General features: G+C 33.9%; 4 protein-coding genes across 6 annotated transcripts; 2 read left to right on the forward strand and 2 right to left on the reverse strand.

Moving 5' to 3' along the window:
• Positions 1-432: 432 nt before the first annotated feature.
• On the forward strand, positions 433-2,915 carry LOC130505130 (uncharacterized protein At4g06598-like). Its single transcript, XM_056999722.1, has 5 exons — positions 433-598; positions 1,210-1,815; positions 1,909-1,984; positions 2,052-2,178; positions 2,294-2,915. The coding sequence occupies exons 2-5, from the start codon at positions 1,217-1,219 to the stop codon at positions 2,497-2,499; spliced, it is 1,008 nt and encodes a 335-aa protein (XP_056855702.1). The 5' UTR covers positions 433-598; positions 1,210-1,216; the 3' UTR covers positions 2,500-2,915.
• Positions 2,916-3,715: 800 nt separating this feature from the next.
• Positions 3,716-4,974, reverse strand: LOC130505132 (transcription factor MYB17-like). Its single transcript, XM_056999724.1, has 3 exons — positions 4,781-4,974; positions 4,503-4,632; positions 3,716-4,427 (listed from the first exon to the last, which is right to left on the reverse strand). The coding sequence occupies exons 1-3, from the start codon at positions 4,914-4,916 to the stop codon at positions 3,890-3,892; spliced, it is 804 nt and encodes a 267-aa protein (XP_056855704.1). The 5' UTR covers positions 4,917-4,974; the 3' UTR covers positions 3,716-3,889.
• A 7,227-nt stretch (positions 4,975-12,201) lies between these two features.
• LOC130505133 (uncharacterized) lies at positions 12,202-15,830 on the forward strand. 3 transcript variants are annotated; one of them, XM_056999726.1, is made up of 8 exons: positions 12,202-12,313; positions 12,586-13,168; positions 13,261-13,338; positions 13,709-13,943; positions 14,487-14,565; positions 14,827-14,923; positions 15,009-15,392; positions 15,456-15,830. In XM_056999726.1, the coding sequence occupies exons 2-8, from the start codon at positions 12,599-12,601 to the stop codon at positions 15,678-15,680; spliced, it is 1,668 nt and encodes a 555-aa protein (XP_056855706.1). In that variant the 5' UTR covers positions 12,202-12,313; positions 12,586-12,598; the 3' UTR covers positions 15,681-15,830. The 3 variants fall into 3 exon arrangements, with proteins under 3 accessions (XP_056855706.1, XP_056855707.1, XP_056855705.1); XM_056999727.1 differs by having other exon boundaries at positions 12,269-12,426; positions 15,465-15,830; XM_056999725.1 differs by having other exon boundaries at positions 12,270-12,426.
• A 323-nt stretch (positions 15,831-16,153) lies between these two features.
• Positions 16,154-16,817, reverse strand: LOC130505131 (uncharacterized). The gene has a single exon (XM_056999723.1). The coding sequence runs from the start codon at positions 16,725-16,727 to the stop codon at positions 16,206-16,208; it is 522 nt and encodes a 173-aa protein (XP_056855703.1). The 5' UTR covers positions 16,728-16,817; the 3' UTR covers positions 16,154-16,205.
• Between the last annotated feature and the right edge of the window lie 987 nt (positions 16,818-17,804).

Here is a 17,804-nt window from a genome sequence, read left to right on the forward strand (position 1 = left end):
GTCCTAACTTTATTAATTTATAGAGTTTTACTATATAAAATATTTTTATATTAAAATACATTAAATATTTATAAAATTAACATCTTAGTAATTCGAACTCGACGAATATGCAAGTGTGTAACCATTAGACCACTTAAATTAACATGTTAACTAAAATCAAATCTAAACCAAATCGAAATCGAATCAAAATCTTATAAGTATCTATTAGATATAAAAATGATCTATCCGATATACTTCGAACCTAATAGTTTCTATCCAAACCGAGCCAAAAATCTGAATGCATAGGGCTATTTACTACTTGTTGCTAAGTAACTGGAACTTAAAGAAAAAAAAAAGTAACTAGAACTTTTAAATCACAAAGCGCGGAAACAAACATATGGGGAAAACATTAAATTTGATAAAAGTATGTGGGACGACTTTTTAAATACAAAAAGAAAGAAAAACAAAAGGGTCTTAAAGCGTTCGTGATTTATCTTCCTTCCTTCCTTCCTTCCTTCAACGATAAGACATAGAGGCGGAAGATCTCCGGTTAACGGAACGATTTCAGATCCATTTAGTCTTGTCTCAAGGCTCGATTGCTTCCTTCTTTCTCCAACTGGTTAGTTTGTCCTTTTAGAAAAGAAAATACTTCTCCGATGAATCTGTCTGTGTATATACTTTCGGGTTTATTTACTTTTCTTTTTTAACGGAATCTTGATTTTTTTTTTTTTTGCATTTAATTGATTGGTTTGTTATAACTGATGCGGGAAAAAGGAAAAAGGTTATTTGATTAATGTTGGTGATGAAGAGGATTGTTAGATAATTAAGAAGCTTGTAAATCACTGTTATGAGTCTTAAAACAATATGATAACTTGTCTTAACGAGAAAACAACTTGAATGCTGAGTGGACTAAAAAGTTCAATCAGTTACTGTTGCATTGATCTGCCTTTGATTTTTTTTTTTTTATCCTAAGCCTTTTTTAGTTTTTACTTTTTTGTCTGCTTAGTTATGTTCTGTTTATGTTACTGTTACAGAGTTTTAAGCCAAACTTAAAAGAACAGCTGCTTTGTTGGGGTTGATGCAATGGTTTAAATAGTTAGACCCTTTTTTTTTCCTTTTGATCTTTGTTTGTTTGCATTTCAATATGCAAGCTTTGTTTTAGTGATGTTCTTTTTTTTTTTCAAATTAGTAATCAATCTTTTTTTACTGTTTATTTTTTGGGGAGGAAAGAGTGACAATGGCTGGAACCAAGGGATCAGAGAGTGTTAGGAGTTTGATGTACCCAGGGAAAAGTGCTTTGCTCCCTCCAAAGATCCCCTTTCCTAGCGTTTCAGCATCCTATTCTGACTACGTTCCCTGTGGTTTGATGGGTTCTTCAAGGCAAGGTCACAAGGTTAGTATTGAGAAAGCTCACCACCACCACCACCAGCGGACTTCCTCTGAGAGCCATTTGGTAGAAGAGCTTCCTTTTTGGCTTGATGATCTTCTCAACGAGCCTGAGACCCCTGCTTCTCGCAAATCTGGTCATAGGCGTTCAGCAAGCGACTCTTATGCTTACCTAGACGTGTCTAATGCTACAAACTTAACTGATTTCAGCTCTAGGAATCAAGTTTCTTCTATTCAAAGAGGAATTCAAGAGTCCCAGGACGCTTCCTTTTACGCTGATAGTAGTTTCCTAAAGCAGAGGAGTCGTCAACTGGTGCCATCTGGGCCTCCTCTTCCTTCTTGGCTACCTTCCACTGGAGCATCGTATATGTCTCAAGATGCAACAGCAGACTATGCAGAAGCTCAGCCTGTCACGTATGAGGCTGACAATAATACAAAACGAGCCAAACAGTATGTCACATCTTCACTACTATTGATTTGTGATCTTCTATGTCCTGTAGTGAGAGATGAGTGATGAAATGATCATAACATGGTTACTTGCAGGCAATTTGCACAACGATCACGGGTTCGTAAGCTCCAGTACATATCCGAGCTAGAAAGGAATGTGCAATCATTGCAGGTAATGCTGAACTTTCATTTGTAAAGAAATTGTATTTTGGGGAGCACTGACTTGTTGGTTTCTATAGGCAGAAGGCTCCAAAGTTTCAGCTGAGCTTGATTTTCTCAATCAGCGGAATCTTATTCTGAGTATGGAAAACAAAGCTCTTAAGCACCGCCTTGAAAGTATAGCTCAGGAGAAACTGATCAAGCAATGTAAGTTTCTTACAATCATCCAACAAAATGTTCTCTTAGTTTCTTTTACATCCAATGTTTAATACTGTAGCAGAGTAGTATTAGTTCTATGGCTCATGAGTTCTCTATCATCCAGTGGAACAAGAGGTGCTGGAAAGGGAGATTGGAAGACTACGAGCTCTGTATCAACAGCAACAACAGCATACTCGTCAACAATCAGCAAGTCACAAACGTGCCACTAGCAAAGATCTGGACGCTCAGTTCTCGAGTCTTTCCCTGAACGCTAAAGATTCCAACTGCAGGCGTGACTCTTTATCTGTGATGGGTCAGTTTCACTTTTAGTCAGTGTATCTGAGTGTCTCTACCCACCGGTTCATTAGCTCTAAAGGGCCCTGCCGTTTCAACAAGATCAGGCCCCTACTCTATACTCCCTCCCTTTTTATTACGGTTGATATGTCAGTGCACCTGGTTTCCATTACCTGAAAACCTATAATAGTTCCAGCATATGGCTTGCCTGAGGTGCTTTAGTTCGAAGATCAGACACATGGCTTCATTTATCTGGTGATTGTTGTCCTGACTTGTGGTGTGGTAACAAAACACTGATCGGTGGAGTTGTACTATGCTATCTACTGTTTATTTCTTTGTATTTTATGTTACTGCTGCATTCCCTTGGAGTGAATGGTTCATGTAAAGTTGATCACGTTGTAAACTTCCCCCAAGTGTGAAGATAATAATTTGATTGCTTGAAAGTTGCCGAATTGGACAATTCAGATCGGAATTCACAGTTGAGCAGGTTTACACTATAGTGATGTGGTTTTTAGAGTTGGATTGAGAAGTTTTGATGAAAAAATTTGTACTAAAATGATGTTATTTGTTGGATTGGAGATGATCATAGTGTCTCATATGTGATGTTTTCTGATAGAATCATATATTGTCCTTTTGTATATGAGAGGGTGTAGTTTCACAATGACAATAACTTTGACAAGTATGTTGTGCATGTATGATGTATGTAGGCTTTTGCCAGCTAGCAACTACTAATGTAGTATATACTTTTACTAACTTTTTAGGAAATTACTTCTCAATTAATCAATTTCTCTTTATATTCACGTGTTTGTTTCGCAAATACGAGATATTATTTGAATAATGATTGATAGCACCTAATAGCAACGATCGTCTTGGTCTTAGTAAGTTGCATATTTGGTTTGGTTCCCCATGTTATAATACATTGGTTAGTTCTGTTAAAGTGTTAATTATCATTCAACTATGGCTTAAGCAGTAAGCAGGGCATTGTAAAAAGTGTGTCAACTATTCCTTTCAGGTCAAAAGTTGTCTCCTTGACACAGGTTGGTCACTGGATATTCGGGACTAAGGTAAGCGTAACTGAAGCCATTCTTAGGATTATCAGTCCTTCTTGTGACATGGATTTGCTTAGATGAGTCAGTCGCATGGGACGCTCACTAACATTCTCGTTCTTTTGGATTGATATGAGGATTTCTAAGAGTTTGAGCCCAAGATTTTCATTATCTACCACATTTTGAGGTGAAAGACAACCCATAGATACATCTGATTACTTGATAACTACTGAGAAGAAGAACCAAGAGAAAGACACTTTGAAAGTTCCTAAGTGCTGATTTACATATAGATATTTCTAATTACTAAAATATCAGAAAAACAAAAAGGGCCAAGAGATCTTTCTTTCTTTGGAAAAACGTTTTTTCATAAGATAGAGAATTTAAAAACCAACAGCCGGAGACTGTGTCTTGCCGTCACTCTTCTCTTCCAAGAAGGTCATATCAATATCATCATCGCCACCAATTAGAGGGGAATCAAGCAGAAGTTGAAGAGCAAAGTCATCATCATCCTTCGTACATGAAGAAGAAGAACAAGAGGCCATGTCAACATCTTTACTACCACACGAATCTGTTGAGCTCTTTACAAGTGCAGAAGAGGAAGAAGATGGTGTCCGAGAGAAAGGGATTTGACAGCTAGTTGATTCGTACCACGGAGCAAGAGTAGTTGTGAAAGATTCAACAATCTCAGAGTTCCAAATGTCAAAGAAGTTATCACAATCCGCACTTGTTTCTCCAGGAAGCCTTGGCTCAGGTTCAAGCGTAGCACTTTCCCATTGAGACATAACACCAGTTGTTGGTGAAGCTTCGGTAGTGGGATCATCAAGATCCAAAAGACTTCTTTTCTTCACGCGACTATTCCATAGGTTCTTGATATCGTTGTCTGTTCTCCCTGGAAGATGTGTTGCTATAGTAGACCACCTGACGAAACAAACCACAAAAAAAAAAATTGAAACTTTGAAACAGATTTCAGACAAAAAAAAGAGAAGTAAATACCTGTTGCCGAGACGGGCTTGGAGTTGGAGAATGAGTTTCTCATCCTCGAAGGTGAAAGGACCTCGTTTTATATCTGGGTTTAGATAGTTTTTCCATCGTAGTCTACAACTCTTTCCACAACGGCGTAACCCTGTTTTTTTTTTTTTTTTTATTTCCCACCCAAACAAGGATTGAGAAGTATTGAAAGATGAAAACTTTTTGCTGGCTATGTAAAAGATTGCAACTTTTTTTTCACTCACTACTTAGAATAAAGTCGAAAAAGTTGTTGTGAGTTTTACCAGCGTGCTTCGGAATTGTATTCCACCTTCCACAGCCGTGTTTCTCGATATGCTTGACGAGAATCTTGTCTTCTTCAGGGGTCCATTGACCTTTCTTCAAACCTTGCTCGCCACGATAAGCTGCTCTTCGTCCCATTTTCCTCACCTCAATGGAGAGAGAGTAGAATCACCGACTCAGCAAATAAAATTACTGAATTTTGTGTGTTTTAGAGAGCATTGGCAACCATAAAAGCGCTCTCATTCTAGTCTCTCATACATTTAATAAAAAAATTAAAATTAAATTTAAAATATAAAATGATAAACCAATTAGAAATAGACAAATTATTTTATGAACATTTTTATAAACCAATTAAAATATATATTCTAGCCCCCTTTATATTATTTTATGAGCATTTTTGAAACTAAACTTGATCTTATTTGTTATTAACAAAATTGCAATTTCCTATTTAGAAATATCATATTCATTCTCACATTTTTAATTAAATACCATTTATTACTAGACTAGTTACATATACTGTTACCAGTCATTAAATTGTAGCGTAACATAATATATTGTATAATTCTTAATAATCCGACTAAATATATGTGAATGATGTTGAAATATCCGATACTCTTATTACAAGTGCAAAAATATAAGCCTAGTCATGATACTATGATAGACATTCAAACCGGTTAACTAATAATTCGAATAATCTTAACTAAGTATAATATTGTGTAATATAATTATATAATTTTATAATTTTATACGTAAAACAAACAAATATAATGATATTTTAACTATGTATATCAGTGTATAAATATTTTATATAATTTTATACGTCAAACAAACAAATACAATGATATGATGATGAAATACATTCTTCTTTGCTAAATACAATGATATCATATATTTAGCGGGTGCTTCCAAAATAAAAACATTCTTCTGAGCTAAATACAAAGATATGAAACGGATTACACAAAATTGGAGTGCTTCCTAAATAATATATCTTAACTAAGTATATCACTGTGTATACGTCAAACAAACAAATACAATGATATGATGATGAAATACTTTCTTTTATATATATAGGGTTATGTATTGAGTAATATTTACGACAATATAATGATTCCTGTAATACGGACCTTATAAATATTCTTAGTTTTTTTTTTTTTCCAAGAAAATAGGGATCAGCTTTGTAAATTCTCAATCCAGAGTCCGTTAATGGGCCTAAGGGTAGTAGCAATGCTCTCACTAGTCGAAATATACGATTTCGGTAGAAACAACTCCAACAAGGGTAAAAAGATCCCTACGGGTTTGAAAAATTGTGGCAGCATCGACCACAACATCTTCAGGGAACACCACTCGCACTCGTGGGATGCATTCAGTTCCCGCAAGCAAACTCTTCAAGTGTAGAAGCTCTTTAGCAGTTCCTTTATAACCAACAACATGCAGCTCCTTGACTTGGAACTGACCAATAGTAACATTGCCTGTGTAACCACCATCCTCCAGACCCTGGATGATTAGTGTTTCAACCTTTGGAGACTGCTTAAGCAGATATGGCAGCAGTTTCCAACTTTGTTCGTTGTAACTCCCAAAAGATAAGTTAACCAGATTCTTGAACACCGGTAAGACTAGTCGTCCATCTTCAACACATCGAGAAATCACATCAGCAGAAGCGGGAGAAAGATGCAGGATCTCGACGTTGCTTATCCCTATAATGAGACCCGACAGATCCGGATCTTTGATCGTTTTAGAGTAACGAATACTGCTGCCCTTATAATTTTAGGGAATACTGCTGCCCGATCAAACATTCTCAATACATCCCGGAAAGGCTCCAGGCCCGGATGATCGTTTTAGAGTAACGAATACTGCTGCCCTTATAATGAGACCCGACAGATCCCTATAATTTTCCCTAACATTTATGAAAAACATTTTATATTGACCAAACATATTATTGGGCTAGTTTGGTTAGTTTCCATTTCTTAAAATATTACTTAATGCTACATATATTATTCCAATTAATTATATAAAATGCTACGTATAAGATTTTTTTTTACATTTCTTACAATATTATAAAATTAGTTTCCGTTGTGTAGATAAATATAATTATATAACTATTCATATAAAATTAATTTTCATCGTGTAGTATAAATATTTTATTTAATTATATAAGAGGGAATTTAATTAGTTTCCATTTCTTACAACATTACTTAATGCTACATATATTATTCTAATTAATTGTCCTAAATTAGCGGTGGACCGTATATTTGGATTCACATAAGTTATGTATAAATATTTGAATTGCAATCTATTGATTAACTAACTAGATCATGACCCGCTCGATCGAGCGGGAGTCAATTTTTTTTTATCTTTGTTTTTACTAAATGTTATATATGATTGCAATGTGTATTAATATAAAATTTTGATTAATAACAATGTGTACTAATGTGTTTAAATAAGCAATGTGTTTAATTACTAAATCTGACTTTTTAATTTTAGGATAACGTAAAGTAGATTTTTTTATATTATTTAAAATATATAGTGTTATATATTTTGTATTTTCAACATTTATTATACAAAACTTACATTGGGGTATTATTTATATGAAAATATGTGTAACATAATATATTTATATATTATATAAACATATGCACACCGCACGGGTTTTATTTTTAAAATGTATTCTATATTGTTTAGTTTTATGTAGTATCGAGTTTGTATAGATTCAATTTGTGTTTAAAAGAACAATATCAAACTGTCTTTCGTATGTAAAAATAACATTTGCAAGCGCGAGTTGTGTTTTTTTATTGTAACAACAAATCTTATATAAACTTATATATTTGTACATTACGAAATTTAATTTTTTAAAATAATTATTACGTAATTTCAAAGTGAATTTTATCTCTAAAGTCTAATATATTTTGTGTGTAATGGTTCAAAGCATTTTCGATATATATTATATTTCAGTTTGGTTTGTTTTTAGTATTATTGTATAAGTATAATACTTTATATTACTATTTTCTATACAATATATAAATGAAGCTATGTGTTATTTGTTTTAGAAAGTAGATCAGGCTCAACGTAGTTATAAAGAATAGTCATATCTTTATGTATGTGTCTATGACTTATCTACCTAATGTTATTCGTACTAATAAAATTAATATGGCCAATGAAAGTATACTGATCAATTTAAAATGAATTGTATAGGGTAATTATAAAACGATTAATATTTTTAGTATTCTTAGTATATATCTTATCTAAATCGACATGTAATAAATGTAAAAATCATATATGGAATATAGACAAAAAAAAGAACTATATTTAAAGAAATACATCAATGCAAAGTTAGACTATGATATGTATTATATATAAAGAATGAGATATTTAATTTAAATATATGAGGTCTATTTTTAAAAATCCACCTAGAAAAAGTTGTAATGTTCCTGTTTTAATAAGATAGACTAGATTTTGACCCGCGCTTTCAAAGCGCGGGTTTATTTTCCTTTATTTTTTTTAATTACAGCGCGGATTTATTTTCCTTTATTTTTTTTAAAATTGACAAATATTTAGTAAATGTCATATTTTCATATATTTGTTTTTTTTATAAAAGACTTAAGCCTTTTATTTTTCTTTATCGTGTTTCATTTCAAATGAGTATAGGCCTGAGCACAATATCCGGATCCGAAGAACCAACTTGAAACCGACCCGAAAATCAGGGTTCCAAATCCGATCAGACCCGGGGTAAATATCCGAATGAGTTCTAAATTGCTATATCCGAAGAACCGGTCCCGAACCCGACCCGAACCGAGAACCGAATGAGTACCCGAAGATATCTGAAATGTGAATATATATCTAAAAATCTATGTTATAATTATATTTATAATTATTTTAATATTTTAAATTAATATTATAAGTTAAATATAGTAGTTATTTTCAATACTTTTGAGTATTTTTGGATAAAATATGATAGTTTGGATAAAAGTTTATCCAAAAAAACTGTATATATTGGATATTTTTGGTTATTTTTGGTTACTTTTGAGTAATTTGGATACAAAAATTTGAACTGAATTGGATACTTTGGTTACTTTGAGTACAAATAACCAAACCCGTTTTAGATACTTTGGTTATTTGGTTATTTTCATGTTCTTATGCATGAGAACCGAACTCACCCGGAAAGACCCGACTCGAACCCGACCCAAAATTTTATAATATCTGAATGGAGTTTAATTTCAAAACCCGAAAAACCTGATACCCGAAAAAACCGATCCGTATCCGAATGGGTACCCGAACGTTCAGGTCTAATGAATATTTATGTTTAGAAAATTAAAGTTTATTTTTAATGAACTAAGTTGGTATAACTTAATTTTATTATGTTGTTAATTTTTTAGATAAAAAATTATATACTCTTAATAAAGATTTATACTTTTCAATGAAAAAATTCAAAATTTTTTATGAATGCTTAAGTTATATTAAAAAGAAAAAAACATAATAGTTAAGTGATTATTTTTTTTTCACTACACAAAATATTAAGAATGGTTGAAAATAAATTATTTGAACTTGGAGGAAAAAATAAGAATTGGATATGATTTCTTGATCGGCCCAAATGACCCAAAAAAGATCTGATATGGGGAGTGGGCTGGATAAAAAAAATGACCCAATATAGATATGTTATTAATATTACTTGATTGCCCTTAATGAAATAAGCAATGTGAGTTAAAGAAAGGGCATGTTTAGTAAAAAATCCAAATGTGCTTGTACTTTAATAGTATAGATTCGCTGAGATTATGGATTTCGTGGTGCACAAAACTATTGTATTGGCGCTGCACAAATTTAATTTTCCATATATACACCGTACGATTATATACCTGATTTCGTGCTATGCAATGCAAATCTATAACTATAATTTGCGAACTAATTACTTTTATTGTGCGAAATAATTATTCCAATTATTTTAAGTTGCCATATATACACTATACGAGCAGTGCCGGTCTAATGTTTAACAATGTCCTAATCCAATTTTAAAACTATGCCTTTTAATATTTTGTATTGAAATTATAAAAAAAACTAATATAAAAGTAATTTAAAATTTTGAACTAAAACAGTAAATATAAAACATTAAAATATATTTTTTTGTATTTTTTCATGTAAAGCATTCATTAAATAAATATAGTCAATTCTTATAACAGTTTTGATCGATAACAAAATCAATTTAGGTAATCTCTTAAATAACATGTTATACTACTAATAACTATTTTTACCTTTTAAATTTTTTTTATATGTGATGAGCGATATTCTTATATTCTAAAATGCACACTAAATAATTTATATTTTTCATATAACAATCATTCTTTAAAAAACAAATATTATAGTAGGCGATCTAATCTATTTTGACATTGATTCTTGTAGAATAATAATTCCATAAATAAAATACCACTAATTATGTTCGAATGAATATCACTTTAAAGAAATTTTCAGTATATGAATTATGCCTTCAAAATATCATAAGTAAAAATGCCTTCAAAATATCATAAGTAAAAATGCCCACTAAATAATTTATATTGTCATATAACATTCATTCTTTAACAAAAAAATATTATAGTAGGTTTTCTAATCTATTGTGACATTGATTCTTGTAGAATATTAATTCCATAAGTAAAATACCACTATTTATGTTCGAATGAATATCATTTAAAGAATTTTTCAGTATTTGAATTATGTCTTCAAAATATCATAAGTAAAAATGTCCAATAAGTATAGTTTCAATTAAAAAATCTTATAAAATTATTTTTATCTATATAGTAACAAAAATTTATAGAAAATATGCCCCTTTAAATTGGATGCCCTAATCGATGGCTTGGGTGGCTTCCCCTCTGGGCCGGCCCTGTATACGAGTAAATGAATGTTAATAAAACATATTCAATATAGTAATAATCCAATATTCTGCAATGTTTTTACATTGAAATTAGAGATATACATATTAAGTTTGTATAATATAGCTATGGCGCTTGATTTTAGTTGATTTATTAGCATTTGAGTGTTAAAGGCAAATTTTAGCTATGCATTGGAGCGTAAATTATGGAATATTAATTAGTGATATTTTATATAATTTTGGCGATAGTTATGGTGATTTGCAATCATTAGATTAACCCTAAACCGGTATCATTACGTACGACTAGGGTCGAGTTGGGTCGGATTAGAGGGTTATACGTTCCAGTTTACTTAAATCAAACCGTTTCAAGTTGAAAAAGACTTACATAGGCCCTGCAGCGATTTTCTCTGGTCGCTACGATAGGTCCTTAAGAACTGAGATTTTCTCATTCCAAATCTAGTAGCGACTACTTCTCGTCAATAGAGAAGTCCCCACCGACAAACGGCTTTCAGCACAGCTCTTTTCTCTGGTCGTTACAGGTCCTGCTGCATGATTGAGGTTGGTCGAATTCACCTACCTGCTACCTCCACCTGATCAATTTTCTGTAAAACCAAGATCAACTAGATACTGAAACTGCTTTTATTAAAAATTCGTTAAACAGATGCTTCTGTATATGTTTAATCAGTATTACACTGTCTAACACGTCAAAACACCTATTGACCAGTTCCTAATTTCACAATCTACCTTGCACCACATTGCTTAGTCTAAGTTTTATCTCTCTCAAAACAAGTTCATGAACACCTTAAATCACTCGAAAACCATAACACTTTAAACATTAAGTTAGGGTCTGATTGTTTTTTTCCACGCCACCCGAAAACTCAGCTTTTGCAGTTATTGGATTTTGTAACAATCATAAAAAGGCTATAAATCGTTTCAAACCGCTCCAACCCTTTTAAAATTAAAAGCTAATTTCCACTAGCGCTTGCAGTTGTGGGCGGTTGCAGGTAGATAAAAAAATATAGAAGTATTTTAAACTTTTAAAATGGAAATATTGTATTTGAAATATACATTTTATATTTTAAAATAAACTCACAAATACTATCATAATTTATTTTATAAAAAGTTAAACTAAGAATATATTTTATAAAGATATATATAAATTTTATTTAATATGTTTAAATAATAAAATAACTATCAATTGTATGCTGTTTAATATGTGCGGAATTGGAATTGTCCTTTTTGACATGAATTAATTATGTAGTGTCAATATATATATACTTATTTTCATTATTTTCTCCTTTAAAATAATTTTAGTATATAAATGTATTTAAGTGGTAATATTTTTATTTCATCTGAATAAAATATAGTAAATTGAAAATTAAAAAATCATCATTCGAGTTTTTAGAAATTAAATCACGTGAGATTGAAATTTTGCAAATAAAAGTATTTGAGCCTTTGACACTTGTTTTGTTTTGGATTAGGCACATATGCTCTTTTGCTTGGCCCATAACAAACCCATCAGCTAAAAACGACGACGTAATCGTTAAATCTGCAGAAAAGGTCTTACAACTCAAAAAAAAAAAAAGAAGCAGTCTCTCGTCTCGGGTCTAATAAGCGACGCCCGAAGAATTTACGGCTCGAAAGTCGAAAGCGCGGTCTCGAGAGAGTCTATTAAGTTTGTTTGGTAAAAAATCTCGTTTCCCTCCAACTTTTCATCAACAATATTTGAATCGCTTATTATTCTTGCCGCAAGATTCTCTTCTCTGGTTTGCCCTAGATCTAGAATTTCCTTTTCCGGTATGTATATTCTGGACTGATTCAAGCTTATTTTGAATCGACTCCTAATTTACATAGATCCAATTTGAAAATTTCTTGTAATTAACTCTGTGGAATGTTTGGTTTCTAGTACTTCTTGATTCTTTCATCTTTAAAGTTTTGGTTTTGCGTTTTGGGTAGGTGTCCTTTGAGGATGAAGCGTAAGGGAGGACATAAGAAAGGGAACAAGTCTAAAAAGTCCACTGAACAAGACAAGTTGAATGAGTCGGTCCAAGACAGTGACTCTGATCAAAGTTGTGAACATGAATCTAAAATGGTGGAGGTTACTTCCAGTTCACCTAGTGTAGTAGATCCGGTTAAGTCTGTCGGGCGTGTTAAGGTTAAACTGAAGACCTCCAAAGCAGCACCAGAACCTGATGTTCCATTGCCTACTACTAAGACTAGTCCTCAAGTTGAGAGAAAAGAGGAACCTGTTCCTCTTCGTTTGCCCGAGAGAAAACCAGTTCTTAATGTTTATAGGAAGATGAAAGGTATTAAGATCAAGTCTTGGAAGGCTGCTGCTGATGGATCTAGCTCCGCTACTGCTGTTGATACTGCTGTCAAGGCTCAAGATGATATTGTACTTGTTAAGGAGCCTGATGAGAAGACTTCTCAAGTCAAGAAGCCAGAACCTGAAAGCGCACCCGTTTCTTCTCAGAATCAGCAGAAGAAGACTGATCAGATTTCGCGGTACAATAAGCAAGAACTGGAAGATTCTCTTACGGTATCTATCTACCTTGTTTGTTTCTTCATTTTAGTGGTATGAACAGTTTAACTTGAGTAACAGACGTAATGGTGTGTCATATTGGTCTTTAGGTGGTCAAGAAGATTATGAAGATGGAAGCCGCTGATCCCTTTAATGTTCCTGTGGACCCAGAAGCTCTTGGGATTCCTGTAAGTCTGATCATTAGCTTTAATATATTCACCATTTTGGGAGCTGTTGTTGCATACTAACTTTGGCTTCTATACATGTCTTTTGTTTCACATATCTCCATTACATACTTATGTTGAACTTCATAGTTATATAGTTCTCTGTGTTTTAGCGGCCTGAATACTTTTCTTTGTGAACAGACGAAAATCATGTTGATCTCAATTGACAAGACTTAGTCTTATTATTTAGCTTAGTGTAGGGGTTCATCTTTCTCTTTCAATATGTGAAAGAAATAAATTGTCCCATCTTTTTGATTTTTTCTTTGCTTTGTCAAGGGGTTTCAGAATTGTTGTCCAACACGTTTAACCAACTGTTTTGGGGGTATGTAATTAGGACTACTTCGATATCATCAAGACACCTATGGATTTTGGAACAGTATGCAGTAATCTTGAAAAAGGCAACATATATATGAATTCTGAGGATGTTTACAAGGATGTCCAGTACATCTGGAATAACTGTTCCAAGTACAATAAGAAAGGCGATTATATCGTGGACCTGATGAAGCGAGTGAAGAAAAATTTCATGAAGTACTGGGCTGCCGCCGGATTGTATACTGAGCAATCTGCAGGTATATTGTTATAAATTAATCCTCTCTAGCATTTTGACTATTTTTTTCTCACGCATTGTTAAAGATTGGTAGGTGTAGGTTTCTCATACATAGATAGTTACGTTTCTGGTTACCCTTTGGGCATATAAAGTAGACATAGTGAACATATTTAAAGCTTCTGCTTCTGAATTATCTTGTGCTTTTGACAAGAGCACTATTGAAATGCATAAACATTTAAGATGAAGTAACCACCATTTTAATAACAAAATAAGAACCCTTTAAAATTGTTTTTTTCTGAAATCTGATTTCGTCATCCAGTCCAGAGCAGTTAGATGGATAAGTTAATCGTGTGAGCCTTACGTCTTTTTTTTCATATCTAGTTCTCTTATTAATATCCAGATGGAGAGATGTATAAAGGTTTTGATTAGACTAGAAAAAAGAATGTCAACATGAAGAAGGTGTTAACAATATACAGTACTTGCATTATTTCTGGTAACTATGCACTTTGGCCTGAGTAATTTAGCTTAGGATTTAACTTATTTGATTTCTTCGATTTACGATCAGAGAGTACTCAACTAGAGGATGGTGGAAATGCATCCTCCAAAGGTAGTCAATCCAAGCAGAAGAGCCAGAAGCGCCATGGGTATGCCTTTGAAACTTTTTATAGACAAGAGGTTATCTTTTACAAAGTTTATTTGTAAAAAGATCTGTTTAGCCAACCTTTAAGCTGAGTTTGGTTTCCTCTTTGTCAAATTGTATTCTACTTTTCTGTAGCCCCCAGTTCATACGTCTTGCAATTGTATCAATAGTTAATATTGAGCTTGTGATGTCCTTTTATTACTGGGAGTGGGATTTGTGATGGGGATCAGTTTCATTTGATAGTCATTATTATTTACGCTTGCAGAAGGCATCACAAGAGTGATTGTATGTGTGCGGTATGTATTTTGAAGCGACGTAAAAGAGAACGTCACAGTTCTCAAGGAAATTCTGGAGCAGTAGAGGTTAGTAATGTGTTTTGATAATCCAAACCGGGTGCTTGGTTTCAGTTTGGCTGTAACTAAAAATATCTTTCTTTCTTTGTTGAAGGAATCTTCACCTGTGAGAAGTCCGTCTATGGATAATTCATCTATAAATATGCATGAGGAGCAGGACATGGATGTTGATGTTGACAACAAAACTGGACAAGCAGGAAAAACAGAGATCGTGGAACTAGATGATAGTCCAGTGGCAAAACGACAAAGAGTTGGTGAAAATGTGGAGGAAGTGGAAACCATTGAGGTGGAGAGTGAAACTAAAACCAAACCTGCTGTCGAGGATAAGACTCAATCGATTGATAGATCGACAGAAGAGACTGGTGACGAGCCCCTGACCAGTGCTGCAGAGAAACTGGTTGTTTTAGCTTCTTTTGAAGGTCCAAAATCAACTCAGAATGATGAGGAAGACAAGGCAAAACGACTCCGAGAGCAGAAGGTACTCTCCGAGCTTGTTTTGACTAAGCAGCAAGCACTACTGAGATTAATTGTGTTATTGCAGGAACTGCAGGAGTTAGAGCGTAAACAATGGAGAGCTAAGATGCATGAGAAGTTCCAACTCAGAAACCCTCAGCTGCTAAATCTCTGCGAGACTATCTTTCCTAACAGCAAAAACCACAGTTCTGTCTGGAACGGACCTCACTCACTGTTTAAACGTCCAGAAGACTCAAATCGCACTAGTTCCTTACACAAAGCAGTTGAGGCCTTGATGAGAAGTAGTAATTAAGGATTCACATGTAACATATAACGCTTTGCCTGTTTAGATATGTTTTGATTGATACTTCAAATGTTAAAACACCATAAGATTGTTATCACTGAAAGCAGAAACATCAATCTGTTCATGAATTTTTATGACACTGGATTCTCTTTTACATAATGATTTACTGCCATGAATCGATAAGAAGGGAATAAAACTTCACTTTAGGCATTGATTGACGTGTGCACAAAAAAAGGCATTGATTGACTTAAACTATTCCACACAAGGCTAAAAATTGTCTACTTGATAGTTGGGTCATCTGCAAATTAATGAGTTACACAATGTATAAATTGTTGAACAGCAGTTTTATATATTTACAACCGATTAAATTGTACAATATTCCCTTGTATTGTTAGTGCTTTATGAAAAAAATCCAATTTCATTGATACACATAAACAGAAATATAAACTGGAAAATTTTGGCAAGAAGAGACTTTGTTGTTGTCAAATCACAAAGCCCTATGTGTTGTTGTCCTTGAGAGTTTTAGAGGGCATCTTAGTGTTGTTGATCTCTGATGCTCTGACTCCAATATTGAAAAAGAGCCGACGCGGAGTTGCAGATTTTGCGGTCCTTGTGCCTTGTGAGATGCCCAAGCCTATCCATGATTCTCGGAGCCGTTGCGCTGATTGGCAAACTGATGAGCAAAGAGAGAGTATCCACACAGATTGATGTCTCTGCTTTAGCCGCGAGAAGCCCCTTCGCGTTGGCCACATCCGCTGATTTCTTGGCTATGTCGAACAGCTCCAACGTTTCCTTATCGTTCTTCTTCACAACGGCGGCTACAACAGCTTTAGGGTTTGTTCCAGAAACTTCCGGAATAGACAGCTTCTTCGGCCTTGTTGAAACAGACTTGCAAGGCGGCTTCTTCAGTTTTATCTTAATCACTGATTTAGGGTTTTGAGAAAGTTTCACCGATTGTTTCTTCGCCTGGACAGGCCTCGCTGCGAAGGATTTGCAACGGTCATCATCAGCCCTAGCCTTCTCTGTTTCAGTTGAGATTTTCTTCATCGTCATCATGTTGTTTCTTTCTATTGTTGATTTACAGAAGAGATTGAATTTGGAAAAGAGAAAAAAGGAAATTGTAGCTAGGGTTTCACTCTTGAAGTCAAGTATGGAAATAGAGAGAGAGAGAGATAGAATAGTGAATCATATTATATAGAGCGTCGAAAAACGAAAAAAAAATGGAAAATAGGGTTTAGCTTGGATCCCAAGTGTGCACTGTCATACATAATTTCCTTTTTTCTTCGATGGAGGGTGAATGCGTCAGATCAATATTTCAACGTTAACATTGTTTGGGATCGACCGACGGAACCAACAATTTACTCAAAACGACGCCGTTAGATTTTAGAGATGGTCACGCTATTTCCTTTTCTTTTCTTTGCTTCCGTCAGATACAAATATTTCAACGTTACCAAATCAGGATCAGATGTGTGGTGATCAACAACAACACACGATCATGTTATTATTCGTTAACTGCGTTTGTATGTTTTCTCTTTTTTTTTGAAGTCCTATTTCAACTCCATCAAAAAATTATAAAGGAGATATCGGGGCTCGTTGTTGAGATTGAACCTTGATTAAATCCTCCAAGAGAAGAAGTGGAAACAAAGAAGCTTGCCACACAAGAAAAGAAGAATGAAGAAGTGACCAAGGAGTCACGTAGAAGAAGAATGAAGAAGTGGAAGCAAGAGATAGCTTACCACCCAAGGAAGAAGAGACTTGGAGCACAAGAAACGGAGGAAGAAAAAGAAGAAGCGTGAAGAGCAAGAAAGGAAGAAGTCAAGGAAGAAGACTTGGTTGTGTAACTAGAAGTTACACAACAAGAATAAGAGTACTAGTTAGTTGGTAAGCTAACTAAGTTATGTGTTTAAGTTAGTGGAAGAGTTAAGTAAGAGTTGGTGGAGTCAACACCAAAGTAAGGTCGTGTAGCTTTGCTTGTGGAATTAGTCTATGGCCAAATGTAGAGGCATGGAGTAGGTAAGTGCAAGAGAGTATGTGCAAGTGATTGGAGTTAGTAGAGAGAAAATATCTACTATAAGTATGTATGGGTATGTATTGTTTGTAAAGTATCCAAGTCTAATAAAAAGGATTTGGAAA

The sequence above is a fragment of the Raphanus sativus genome, unplaced genomic scaffold (genome assembly GCF_000801105.2).
Source record: "Raphanus sativus cultivar WK10039 unplaced genomic scaffold, ASM80110v3 Scaffold2032, whole genome shotgun sequence".
Classification (NCBI taxonomy): Eukaryota; Viridiplantae; Streptophyta; class Magnoliopsida; order Brassicales; family Brassicaceae; genus Raphanus; species Raphanus sativus.